The sequence below is a fragment of the Apis mellifera genome, linkage group LG2 (assembly GCF_003254395.2).
Source record: "Apis mellifera strain DH4 linkage group LG2, Amel_HAv3.1, whole genome shotgun sequence".
In the NCBI taxonomy this organism is placed as follows: Eukaryota; Metazoa; Arthropoda; class Insecta; order Hymenoptera; family Apidae; genus Apis; species Apis mellifera.
In genome coordinates this window covers 9586184-9597962 of record NC_037639.1, presented here as the reverse complement: position 1 = coordinate 9597962, position 11779 = coordinate 9586184, and the positions used below count along the sequence as shown (strand labels likewise).

The 11779-nt window shown below is 23.1% G+C and overlaps 3 protein-coding genes across 3 annotated transcripts in view; 1 reads left to right on the top strand and 2 right to left on the bottom strand.

The window, feature by feature from the left end:
• Positions 1 to 198: 198 nt before the first annotated feature.
• LOC100578084 lies at positions 199 to 1988 on the top strand. Its single transcript, XM_006565920.3, has 3 exons — positions 199 to 487; positions 782 to 1138; positions 1525 to 1988. Exons 1-3 carry the CDS (start codon positions 285 to 287, stop codon positions 1898 to 1900), a joined length of 936 nt encoding a protein of 311 aa, XP_006565983.2. The 5' UTR covers positions 199 to 284; the 3' UTR covers positions 1901 to 1988.
• A 1467-nt stretch (positions 1989 to 3455) lies between these two features.
• On the bottom strand, positions 3456 to 6060 carry LOC724425 (APOBEC1 complementation factor-like). Its single transcript, XM_016918059.2, has 5 exons — positions 5063 to 6060; positions 4705 to 4879; positions 4288 to 4616; positions 4063 to 4183; positions 3456 to 3715 (listed from the first exon to the last, which is right to left on the bottom strand). The coding sequence occupies exons 1-5, from the start codon at positions 5768 to 5770 to the stop codon at positions 3615 to 3617; spliced, it is 1434 nt and encodes a 477-aa protein (XP_016773548.1). The 5' UTR covers positions 5771 to 6060; the 3' UTR covers positions 3456 to 3614.
• Positions 6061 to 10500: 4440 nt separating this feature from the next.
• LOC409091 (neurotrimin) overlaps positions 10501 to 11779 on the bottom strand; it is a 51939-nt gene continuing 50660 nt past the window's right edge. Inside the window, exon 10 of the mRNA XM_392617.7 lies at positions 10501 to 11779. The gene's annotated coding sequence lies outside the window, so the exon portion shown is untranslated.

Genomic DNA, 11779 nt, shown 5'->3' with positions numbered 1-11779 from the left:
GCAAGACCTCTTGGATTCAAAAAGATAAAAATATTAGATTCACTGAGCCGATGGACTAAAAATAAAGTAATATGGAGATACGTACGATAATGTCTTTATTCTCCATGCGAGTTTTTTAATTGGATTACACGTAGTCCGATTCTCTTATCAAAAGAGGAAAACGGGAGTCGAAGGATACGCCGCCCACGCGTATTCAGTTGCGCATCGGTTGAAATACCAGAAAGCGTGCAGTTAATTGAACGCTTGTACTCGACGTCGTGTATTCTGTTTCGACGGGAATAATCATGAAGCATTTGTTAAACGTATTTTTCATCTTTAATCTATTGGCGAACGTCGCGGCGGACGAGATCGACTGTCGGATCATAATCAACTCGCAAAATGAAACGTTCCGTTGCACGGAACTGACGAATTTAAATGCGTTGAACAAAGCGGGAACCAATACCACGAGTATAGAGATTTCGGATTCGAGAATATCTAATGTTCCAGGGTAAGAAGAAGAGAATCAATATCCTTGTATTATATTATATTATATTAGCTTAATATATTAATTTAATATACTTATCTCTTTGTTCATATTTAAGGGGAAATAATTTAGATTTAATATTTCTATTGGTATAAAAAAATAATTGGATAAATTAGAAATTTTAAGTTAAAAAAATAAATCATTTAAATAAGTGACAATTGTGCGCGTATCTGAAATATTCTGAACGAAGAAAGTAACGATAAAAATAAATAAAAAAAGAAAATGAAACTTAAATTGGAAAATTACATTGTTGTGCAGGCACAGTTTCGCAAGATTCGGCGCGACTCTCGTAACTTTGGATCTACACGGATCAGGTATAGAGACTATAGATCCTTTGGCGTTTATAGGCCTCACGAAACTAGAGAATTTACTGTTGTGGGACAACAAATTGAGAGTCGTGCCTGGTAATTGGTTCGCGAACATGTACAATTTAAAAACTTTGGATGTGTCGTTCAATCGTATCACTGTAATCGATTACATCGTATTCACGTTGCTTCCCAATTTGGAAAATTTCTATTTTGATTACAATCAAATAAAAATCATCGATTACAATATGTTCCAGCAACTCAGAAACCTTAAAAATGTGAAGTTCGAGAAGAATCCGTTGGATTGGGGGTAAGCATCTCTGAAACTTTACCGTTTTCGGTTTCTGGTTTAAACGAGTTGCGGAAAAATATGAGACGCACTTCTTTCTTTCATTTTTAATTTCATTATTAAGCGTATTCTTAAAAATTCAATTACACTAGTGAACTAGTATATTTATAATCACAGAAATGATCCGAGTGAAATTAAATTTCTATGCAACTTTATACCCTCGTATTAATATATGACGATATAAAAGTTATATTTATATTTATATTATGTTAAAAATTGGAACGTTTTTTTAACAGTATTGGATAATCGTTTGTTTTTTAATGCTAATAAATTTAAAAATTGAAATATACCTCAACAATTAATGCATAATTTATAATGCAAATAAATAACATATTATTAATTTATAGATTTCGTGCTCAGTTAATATGGCAATTGGAAAATCAGCACGTAAAATATGACGAAGATTGGGAAAATTGGGAATGGATGAACAAAATGATCAAAGAGTGCTCGGAAAATGTCTATGAAGGAATACCGAAAGATAAGATTCTCGATTGCATCGTTGAAAAGTTACTGAATTACACGTACGAAATATTTTCTACGGAAATGATACAACAAAATGTCGACTGTCTCGTGAAAGCTCGACAGTTGGTACGCTGTATGAGACCTAAAAATGTCACGGGAAATACGGATAACGAGACTGCGAGAAGTATACTCGAAGATTACGCGACGATTCTACCGGTAATGTCTAGATCAAACGCTCGATTTTCAGCATCAACAATTTAGAAATTCTTGAATTTATAAAACATAAATATTAAATAAAAACATAAATGTTATATTTAATTAAATAATAAAATATCTATACATGAAATTGTATGTTATATGTTACATATTATATATATTATATGTACATAATATATATATATATGTATGTGTAAATTTATAAGTTGTTTATTTTGAAATAATGAGAAGTTGTATACGAAAAGAAAATCTGTTTGAATATGATATGTATCTAATTTCTTTTATATTTTAATTCCAATAAAATTTAAAATTGTAGCTCATGTGAATTATTATTTATGATGTATGACATTTCCTGATTAAAATTGCAGTTAAATAGATTGAAGTGAAATAATGTTCCCTAAACGTGATTGTAATATATTTTTAAATAGTAAAATGTATATTTTTTACATATTTTATTGTAAAATATATTAGTGTGTAGATGTCAACCGGTTGTAACAGTATATAGACTGGAAGGATCACATTTAAAAATTCCAATTTCACATTTAGAAACAGTTGGATATTTAAAGCAAGAGATATCCAAATTATTGGATGAAACAAATCATACTTGGAAACCAGAGAGAATGAAGCTTTGGCTTCGAGGAATTTATATGGATAATAACCGTATGATTTCCGATTATAAATTAAAACCTAAAGATCGAATAATATTGCTTCTTGATTATTAATACAAAAGGAAGGTAAATACTTTATCATATTTTTTTAATATGCGATGAATTCTTATTATATTAATCATTAATGAAATATTTAATTTTAAAAATGTAATGAATTATATTAAGTTTTACTGCGGTTCTAATTTTGAAATTTTTAATGGTTAATTTCGATTTTTTTTTATGTTATTATTTAATCGCAAGTTTTTTTAGAAATATGGTTTATTCGACAAGTTTTTTGGGATTTCGCCGTTTTAAAAAAAAATATAAATACTTTATTTTGAATTTGACTAATATATTTAAAAAAATATTGAACAAAAAATTAAATATGCACACTTGTAATTACAGTTTCGTGAATTAATTACAAAACAACTAAATATATCACGTATTAATTACGTACAACTTTGAACATAAAAAATAATTACAATGTTTAAAATGAATTTAAAAATAATTTAAGAATAATAATGATTTTCGAATAAATTTAAGAATAAGATTATTATTTAATTATTAGTAAATAGTGTATAATTTAACGAATAAGAAATATTTTTGCAATATCAAAATATACTTGAAATATAATAGAAATATAATTTAACGTAGAGAACCTGCGATTATCAGATTTTCTAAGTTTAAATTTCGATTTTTAAAAGTCAACAGTTAAAAAAATATATTTATTGTAGATTTCACTAATAAATATTATAATTAAAATTTTTATAATATTAAAATTTCGTTTATTTTATTATGATACTTTATATCATCATTAAAAATGTATTTTATATAGTAACTATATTGCAATTAAGACCATGAATACATATATTCAGATCAAAGTGATCATTTTTATACAAATATATTATATATTTTAAAATTCGGTTAAAATTTATTTCAATTGTAAAAATTTTCTGTTAAAATCTTAATTTCATATCAGTAATGTAAAAATGAATTCATGTTTATATTGTTTCCTCGATATTTTGCTGTCATCATGCTTTTGGATCTCTACGTTATAAATACTATCAATAATTTATACATGTTCAATTATAAAAATCTTTTAAAAAAAAAATTTAATTATAATCTATATCCCTATTCCAGCTGACTGGTGACCCAACCGCAGGATTAATGTTTAGCTTTTGTTCCATGCAATAGTGCTCGTTATTCAGTAGCACTGTTTGAAAACATACAAAAAAATATCTATAAATCATACTAACTATCTTTATTTTCCTAATTTTTTAACCAATTTTAAAAAATTTGTTAAATAAAATTCATTAAACTAATGATTAAATTATTATTTAAATTATTGAAATAATATATATAATTTGTTTTAAGATTAACTACAAATAAAATGTCTACAAAAGTAAGTCTTGCATAGAGACTTAGAGAAAAATAGAAACCTCAAGTTAAAATATTATTCACGTCACGAAATTAGAATTGATTACATTCACAAATTATATTTACCCGTCTCCATGAGAATTTAATCTAGGATACTTACATATTTTTATCTAGGGTACTCACCGTAATTCTGAGCTATAAATTGATAGATCTTTGTGCATGCAGCAACAATTGCATTTTGTTTCGTTGGCATTGATTCTCCATGATATTCAAACAGAATATTTCCATCTTTAAAGATAATTATCTAAGGAAATAAAGAAAAAAAAAAATAATAAGTATAATCTAAAAACTAAAAAAAAAAAAAATACCAAGTGAATAAAAATGAATATAAGCGAATATCATGCATACTTTACACATAAAAGCAGATTCATCCACTGCGTGTAAATAATTAAAAGTACAAGTAGCATTAAATTTTTCTTTAATGAAATATTGCAAAGCAGTCATATGCATTAAGGCTATGTCGACTACATTAGCGTTCAAATCCATGACTTGAGATTGAAGTTTTTTAAGATTACATTTTTTCGGCGATATATATTTACGATTTTGTTCAAATTTATGAAAACTTGATTTTGCTACAGCTTCATTGATACATCTTTGTCTTTCTAAAATTTTTGCAGCTCCGATTGGTTTTGCCCAACGTATTTCCCAACCTTCAGAGTCAGCAATACCATTAGATCCTATTTTATAGGCGTTTTATTATAATAAATGAGATAAAATGATAAATGAATAAAATAATAAAATATGATATAGAATATATAAATATACTTGTCATAATATCCATTACAGTTTGTGCTGCTTGACGATTTTCATAATGTACGAATGCGAAATGATTAATTTTTTTTAATTTTAAAATAGGAATTTTCGTATTTTTCTGAAAGATATCTCGAACCTTTTGTTGTGACATATCCAAATTAAGATTTCGTACAAATAGAGCAGTAACCTAGGAATAATAATCAATGCTATATATATTTTCTAATTCATCATTAAAATGAAAGATATAAATAGATACATATTCTTTTTAACAATATACAATTCTATATATTTGTAACAGATTGTATAACATATATATATGTATGTAATATATTTTTAAATAAAAATATTTTTTGAATAATTTAAAACTTACGCTTTCCATAATTTCTTCGTCGATAGGATCACCAGGTTCAGGATCAGCCCAATCAACTGCAATTTCATGATCCCACAACATAACTCTGCCAGGTATTAATTTTCGTCTAGCCATTGCTGCTGCTCTATGATCTTTGAATTCGACGAATATGAAACCACGATTCAATGTTTTATCATGTGCACTTGGATATAGATAAATGTCAATAATGCCTTCAAGAATCTTAGTTAATTCTTGCATAAATTCTTCTTTGCTTTTATTTTTAGGTACTCCACCGAAAAATAATCGACAATTATCAACTGACTTAACGACACCGATACGATGGCCCGGTCTAATTTCATAACCGTCAAGTTTTGCGCAGGCGCGTCTCGCTGTTTTTACATCTTCGAATGAAGCAAACGCATAACCGCGAGTAGATCCAGAAAAATCTAACATCAATCGTAATTCAATCAAATAACCGATTGTTTCTAATACTGGCATTAATTCATCTTCGTAACAATCCCGCGGTAGACGACCAAGAAAAATTTCAGCACCTTTCACACGTTGCTTTTCACCACGAATAATCTCTGGAGCAGTTAAACGACGTTGTCCATTTTCCTGCACTAATTCATATTTTGTTCTTTGTAACATTTCTAACAATCTGATTGTCAACTGACATTCTCCTACAGAATTTGCACTTGTTTTAACATGTATTTTCTTTATTTTATCCATTTTGAAGTACAATAAAATCACAATTTCAATCACACCTAAAACGACGTAAAGAGGTAGACTGTCGAGGACTAACTGATCCTTCTAAGCTTTTTTCCTTATCCCTTCTTTCGTCTCCTTACCCCCACAACTAAGCAGAATTCGTCGAAATATATGGAACCTTATTCCACAAATAAGCCAATCGCAGTGATCGAATATCATTGTCAATACAACTGTATGTTTTTAAAAAGAAAACGATAACGAATACATCAAACTTATGTTCGAACATAATAAATATCCTACAAAAAAATATATATTTCATATTATTTTTAATAAAAATCTTATAAAAAATAATCAAATTTTTTGCAAATCATGAAACTTTTATTAAATGTCAAAAGATTAGTTTTAATTTCAATTTCTTTCTTTCGTTCTAAATAAGATTTTGATATGAAAAAATATCATTAGAATTTCTTTTTTAGATGAACATTCGCAATCCATTCTAAAATTTTTTAAAGTTTAGATTTTGACAATCTTGAATAAATATCAAAAGTAATATGCAAATTTAACATTTGCAATCCATTTTAAAATCCTCTTAAAATCTTTTTTAGATTTTGGAAGAAATAGATTTTGAACGTTAATATTAAATTCGATAATCTACTCTATATTTTAATAAATTTCAAACAATATAGATTGGATTTAAATATATATTGAATTAATATTAAATGATTTTGTGATTCGAAATTTTTAAATAAATCTTTTTGGACATATATATGAATATATAGTTCTTAATATTAAGATTTCGATTAAGTTAATTCTCATGATTATCGAATTAATAATCAATCTGAAAAGTAAACATATGTATTTAGTTTAGTTTTTTTTATCATTTTTCGTATTGAAATAAAAATTTTATTATCTATACTGAAATAGAAGTAAATAAATCATTAAAGTTAATTTTGTCTCAAATATTCTCATATATTTCTTTTCTAAATATAATTATCTATGTTCAACTCGTCTAATATTTCTGTATTTGTTTTGAATATTACGTCCAAGGCTAAAAACATCTGTTATAATACAGCCCTTCCAAGGAATTGGCAGTTCGCGTTCGTGCCACGCTCGTGCCACGCTTGACTTGTTGTCGAACTGCCGAGCAAATCCCCTCTCCAATTTGATATTCGATAGGTTAAATCGCGGTGAGGGGCGTCATTCTGTTGTCGAAAATCGACGCGATTAGACGTAATATTTCGTTTCAGGTATGTGATTTCTCTATTATTTTTATAATTATTCTTTTACATTTTATATAATTATTTAATTAATGTGTGTTTATTTATTTATTTATTGAATATTATTATAATTAATAATTTTTTAAGATATTTGTTTTTTTTTCTATTTGATCATTAATTAAGAATAATTTGTATAATAAACTTTTAGAAATGGAATTTAAGTTTTTTTGTGTTGTTTTAAAAAAATTGATTTTAATTCCATTTCTTTTATACATTTTATACATTTATTTTGAAAATTCGATTTATTTTACTTAACTGCGTAATTTGATTGTAATGTATTTATTACGTATTAATTTTTAAGGCGGGAAAAAAAATTAATTTCAATAATGTTAAAAAAGATTGTTCGATATAATGATCAATCTAATGATGAGTTTTTATGCATAAATAGTTATATTTAATTTTTTGTATTAAAAATAATAAATATAAAATAACATTTGTATTTCCTTTTTAGTGAATTATTAATGATACAAAAATTAATTAAATAATCTAATTTGTTACATAGAATTTTAATCTTTGCTGCCATATTTATAATTTATAATTTATTATAAATATTATATTATAATAAATTATTATATTATAACTTATAAATATTATATTATAATAAATTATTATATTATAATTTATTATATAATTTCATCTTTTATTATTTCAATTATTTTAAATAATAAATAATTTTAAATTATAATATTTTTTTCTTTTATAGATTTTTTTTTAACGTACATAGAATTTTAATCTTTGTTGCCATATTTATAATTTATAATTTATTATAAATATTATATTATAATAAATTATTATATTATAATTTATTATATTATAATTTCATCTTTTATTATTTCAATTATTTTAAATAATAAATAATTTTAAATTATAATATTTTTTTCTTTTATTATAGATTTTTTTTTTAACTTACATAGAATTTTAATCTTTGTTGCCATATTTATAATTTATAATTTATTATAAATATTATATTATAATAAATTATTATATTATAATTTATTATATAATTTCATCTTTTATCATTTCAATTATTTTAAATAATAAATAATTTTAAATTATAATATTTTTTTTTATTATAGATTTTTTTTTTAACGTATATAGAATTTTAATCTTTGTTGCCATACTTATAATTTATAATTTATTATAAATATTATATTATAATAAATTATTATATTATAATTTATTATATTATAATTTCATCTTTTATTATTTCAATTATTTTAAATAATAAATAATTTTAAATTATAATATTTTTTTCTTTTATTATAGATTTTTTTTTTAACTTACATAGAATTTTAATCTTTGTTGCCATATTTATAATTTATAATTTATTATAAATATTATATTATAATAAATTATTATATTATAATTTATTATATAATTTCATCTTTTATTATTTCAATTATTTTAAATAATAAATAATTTTAAATTTTTTTCTTTTATTATAGATTTTTTTTTAACGTACATAGAATTTTAATCTTTGTTGCCATATTTATAATTTATAATTTATTATAAATATTATATTATAATAAATTATTATATTATAATTTATTATATTATAATTTCATCTTTTATTATTTCAATTATTTTAAATAATAAATAATTTTAAATTTTTTTCTTTTATTATAGATTTTTTTTTAACGTACATAGAATTTTAATCTTTGTTGCCATATTTATAATTTATAATTTATTATAAATATTATATTATAATAAATTATTGTATTATAATTTATTATATTATAATTTCATCTTTTATTATTTCAATTATTTTAAATAATAAATAATTTTAAATTTTTTTCTTTTATTATAGATTTTTTTTTAACTTCTACATTTTCTTATTTAATGAACCTTGTGATGAGCTACAACATTGATAGTAATATTTTTCACATCTATTGATGAACTTTTTTTTTATTTCTCTTATTATATTCATAATTAATATTTTTTTTTCTTTAAAATTATTTATTAATATTTATTTATTAATAAAAATTTTCTTATATATCGCGTTTTCGCGTAACTATTTATTTCAAAAAATATAATTTGAAAAATCGAATAAATTGGTATGTATGCTACTTATTTTTGATTTTGTTTATCGATTTTTTAAATTTTACAATTATAAAGTCTTGAAGCAAACGTATATAATTTAAATATGTACGTTATCTATCATTATCGTTCCATGATTTAATTTTTTTCGTTTTTTTTTTTTTATTTAGTTTTTTACAACTAGGAAATCTAGTTCAATAGATTGTATTCGAACAAAAAAAAAGCAATCAATTCTTTTTGATTTTTTTTAAATGAAGAATAAAAAATTATTCTTTTTTAGTAATATCTAATAGTTGGTATTATGTTTTCTAACCTATTTTCATACTGATTATGATATTCAATAATAAGTAAATCGCAGATTTTTTTTTAGTATTATGATAAATTTTAATTTGAATTAATGATGCAAGAAAAGAACAATCACATTTTAATTTAATTTTATCATTTATAATTATTTTATAATAGTTTTTTCAAATTTGTTTCAAGAATATTCTATATTTACATTTATATGGAATATAAATGTATGTTTTTTATTCTTTATCACATATAGATTGTATAGACAAAATTTATAAACATATTTTTTTAATTTTCCTAAATAGGATAGTTTTTGATGGATTTGATAGGTTTTTTATAGGATTTATTTTTGTGTAAATGGATAAAATGATTTGATTCTTTGTGACATATATTTTTTTTATTTAAATTTTAAACTATCAATTATTTTATATTTTCATGAAAATATAAAATATTGATAGGAAATAGTATTTTTTATTTCCAAATTTAGCCTTTTATTTGATTGCACCTATATTGTGACATTGTATTTTAAAAATATAATTCTAGATTATTTACATAGATCTCGTATTGATTACTAGAATATTAGAATTAAATTTAGAAAAAAAACATCAAATTTCTTTTACTAAATTAAACGATTTTTATAACAAAAGTTTTTCTTACATTTTTAATAATTAAAGAAATAATATTATATGTACATATAAATTTAAATCAGATATGTTAAAAGATGTAGAAAAATGTTCTGATTTTTTTTTTCAAAGTCAACATTTCACATTATTATAATATATATAATAAAATCCCATAAAATTTAATGTTATGTGTTTAATGTCTATTTTATATTTTATATTTTATCTGTGTGTAAAAATTTTTCAATTTTATTATTCGTGTCGTAACAACAGATGGTAATACTATTCATAATTAATAATATAATCGACTGCTGATATGTTCTCTTGGCTACCAATGGTTAATATATTATTAGAAAAGTATTCTTGTATAACATTTTTAATCGATTCTTTGAGGTACAGAAAAATAATTTAAATAATAATCTAAATCTTAAGTTAATAAAATAGAGACATAGAATTAATCTAATATACATTACTGAAAGTTTAAAAAAGTGCTCTTCTATAAAAAATTTTGAGAAAGTATTTGTAATTTGTGTTTGAACTTATGCAACGAATTTATTATCAAATGAATAAATGCAACGAACGCTATACAAAAGTAAGGATTGTCATATACAGAGCGTCAAGATAAGCGTGACTGAAATTTCTACATTTAACGTTTACATAATGTGCACCATTTGTTGGAACCGACAATATTTTTGTACAATATTTATTTTTTAATCTATAGTCTATTGATTGTAACGGTTGTTAAAAATCAATGCAACGACGTGTATATGTACTAAAGCTACCAAGCTAGTTTGAAAAACAATACAATACATCCTTGCACTCTCAACAGCCATTCGTGTCCACTCATAACATTATACTTTAAAGTCAAATGAAAATATTATATTTATTTGAATTGGAAGCACATATAATAGGAAAAGAAAGAGAGAAAGGAATTAATTCTAACAATATGCCAATCAATATATGTGCTTTCAACCCATGTTTTTTTGTCGATTTTCTACGGCGATTCTTAATAACATTATTTCTTTGTTATTATACGTAAGGTACCTACATACATATCCTTCTTTCGAAAGATGATTTATCAGTGCCATTTCTGTACACGATCGAGAAAAAAACTTGCGTACATGGCACTAAGCAATATTATAGAACACGGATTTAGTTATCTTAAGCATATAAAAATAAATTATAATAATAATCATATATCTCTGAACTTATACATGTACAATGAATACTAAATTATGCGTACGTATATATATATAATATATATATATAGATATATAAATATATTTTAAAGTACAATATCCCTTATAGTTACTCTTGATTTAGAGTACAATTAAAATGCTCTTTTTTTTTTTAATAATACGTACTAGAATATCTAGGAGAATTATCTAATGTATGCTGCATAATCTGAAAATATTTTTTTATACATAAAGAATGCCCATAATTAAATTTTGACAAATTTTTATAAAAAAACAATATACTAGATACTATGTGCTATACTAGATATAGCACTTTTGCTTGTTATATTTAAACATGAATCATAATATAATTTTCTTTTTTGTAACATTTCCAAATCTTTGATTGCTCGAACAATCAACAAGCAGCAGTAAAAAATTTAGGTAACATGTTTTTGCAAATATTATTCTAGAGAACATATTAATTATTTATCTCTTGCTTAAAATAAATATAACTAATATATTATTTTAAAAAATATATTACACCAGCAATATACAGTTCTCCTAGACATTCTTGTTTCACTAAACCCACCATTGCATTTGCTGGTGTACGCTTTGGCTGCAGCAAATTAC

Coding starts and splice junctions, on each gene's coding strand:
- LOC724425 (XM_016918059.2), bottom strand. CDS start 5,770: ATGGATAAAATAAAGAAAATACATGTTAAAACAAGTGCAAATTCTGTA. Junction 4,184..4,287: donor AATCTGCTTTTATGTGTAAA/GTATGCATGATA, acceptor TTATTTCCTTAG/ATAATTATCTTTAAAGATGG. Junction 3,716..4,062: donor ATTTATAGCTCAGAATTACG/GTGAGTACCCTA, acceptor GTTTTCAAACAG/TGCTACTGAATAACGAGCAC.
- LOC100578084 (XM_006565920.3), top strand. CDS start 285: ATGAAGCATTTGTTAAACGTATTTTTCATCTTTAATCTATTGGCGAAC. Junction 488..781: donor AGAATATCTAATGTTCCAGG/GTAAGAAGAAGA, acceptor ATTGTTGTGCAG/GCACAGTTTCGCAAGATTCG. Junction 1,139..1,524: donor AAGAATCCGTTGGATTGGGG/GTAAGCATCTCT, acceptor ATTAATTTATAG/ATTTCGTGCTCAGTTAATAT.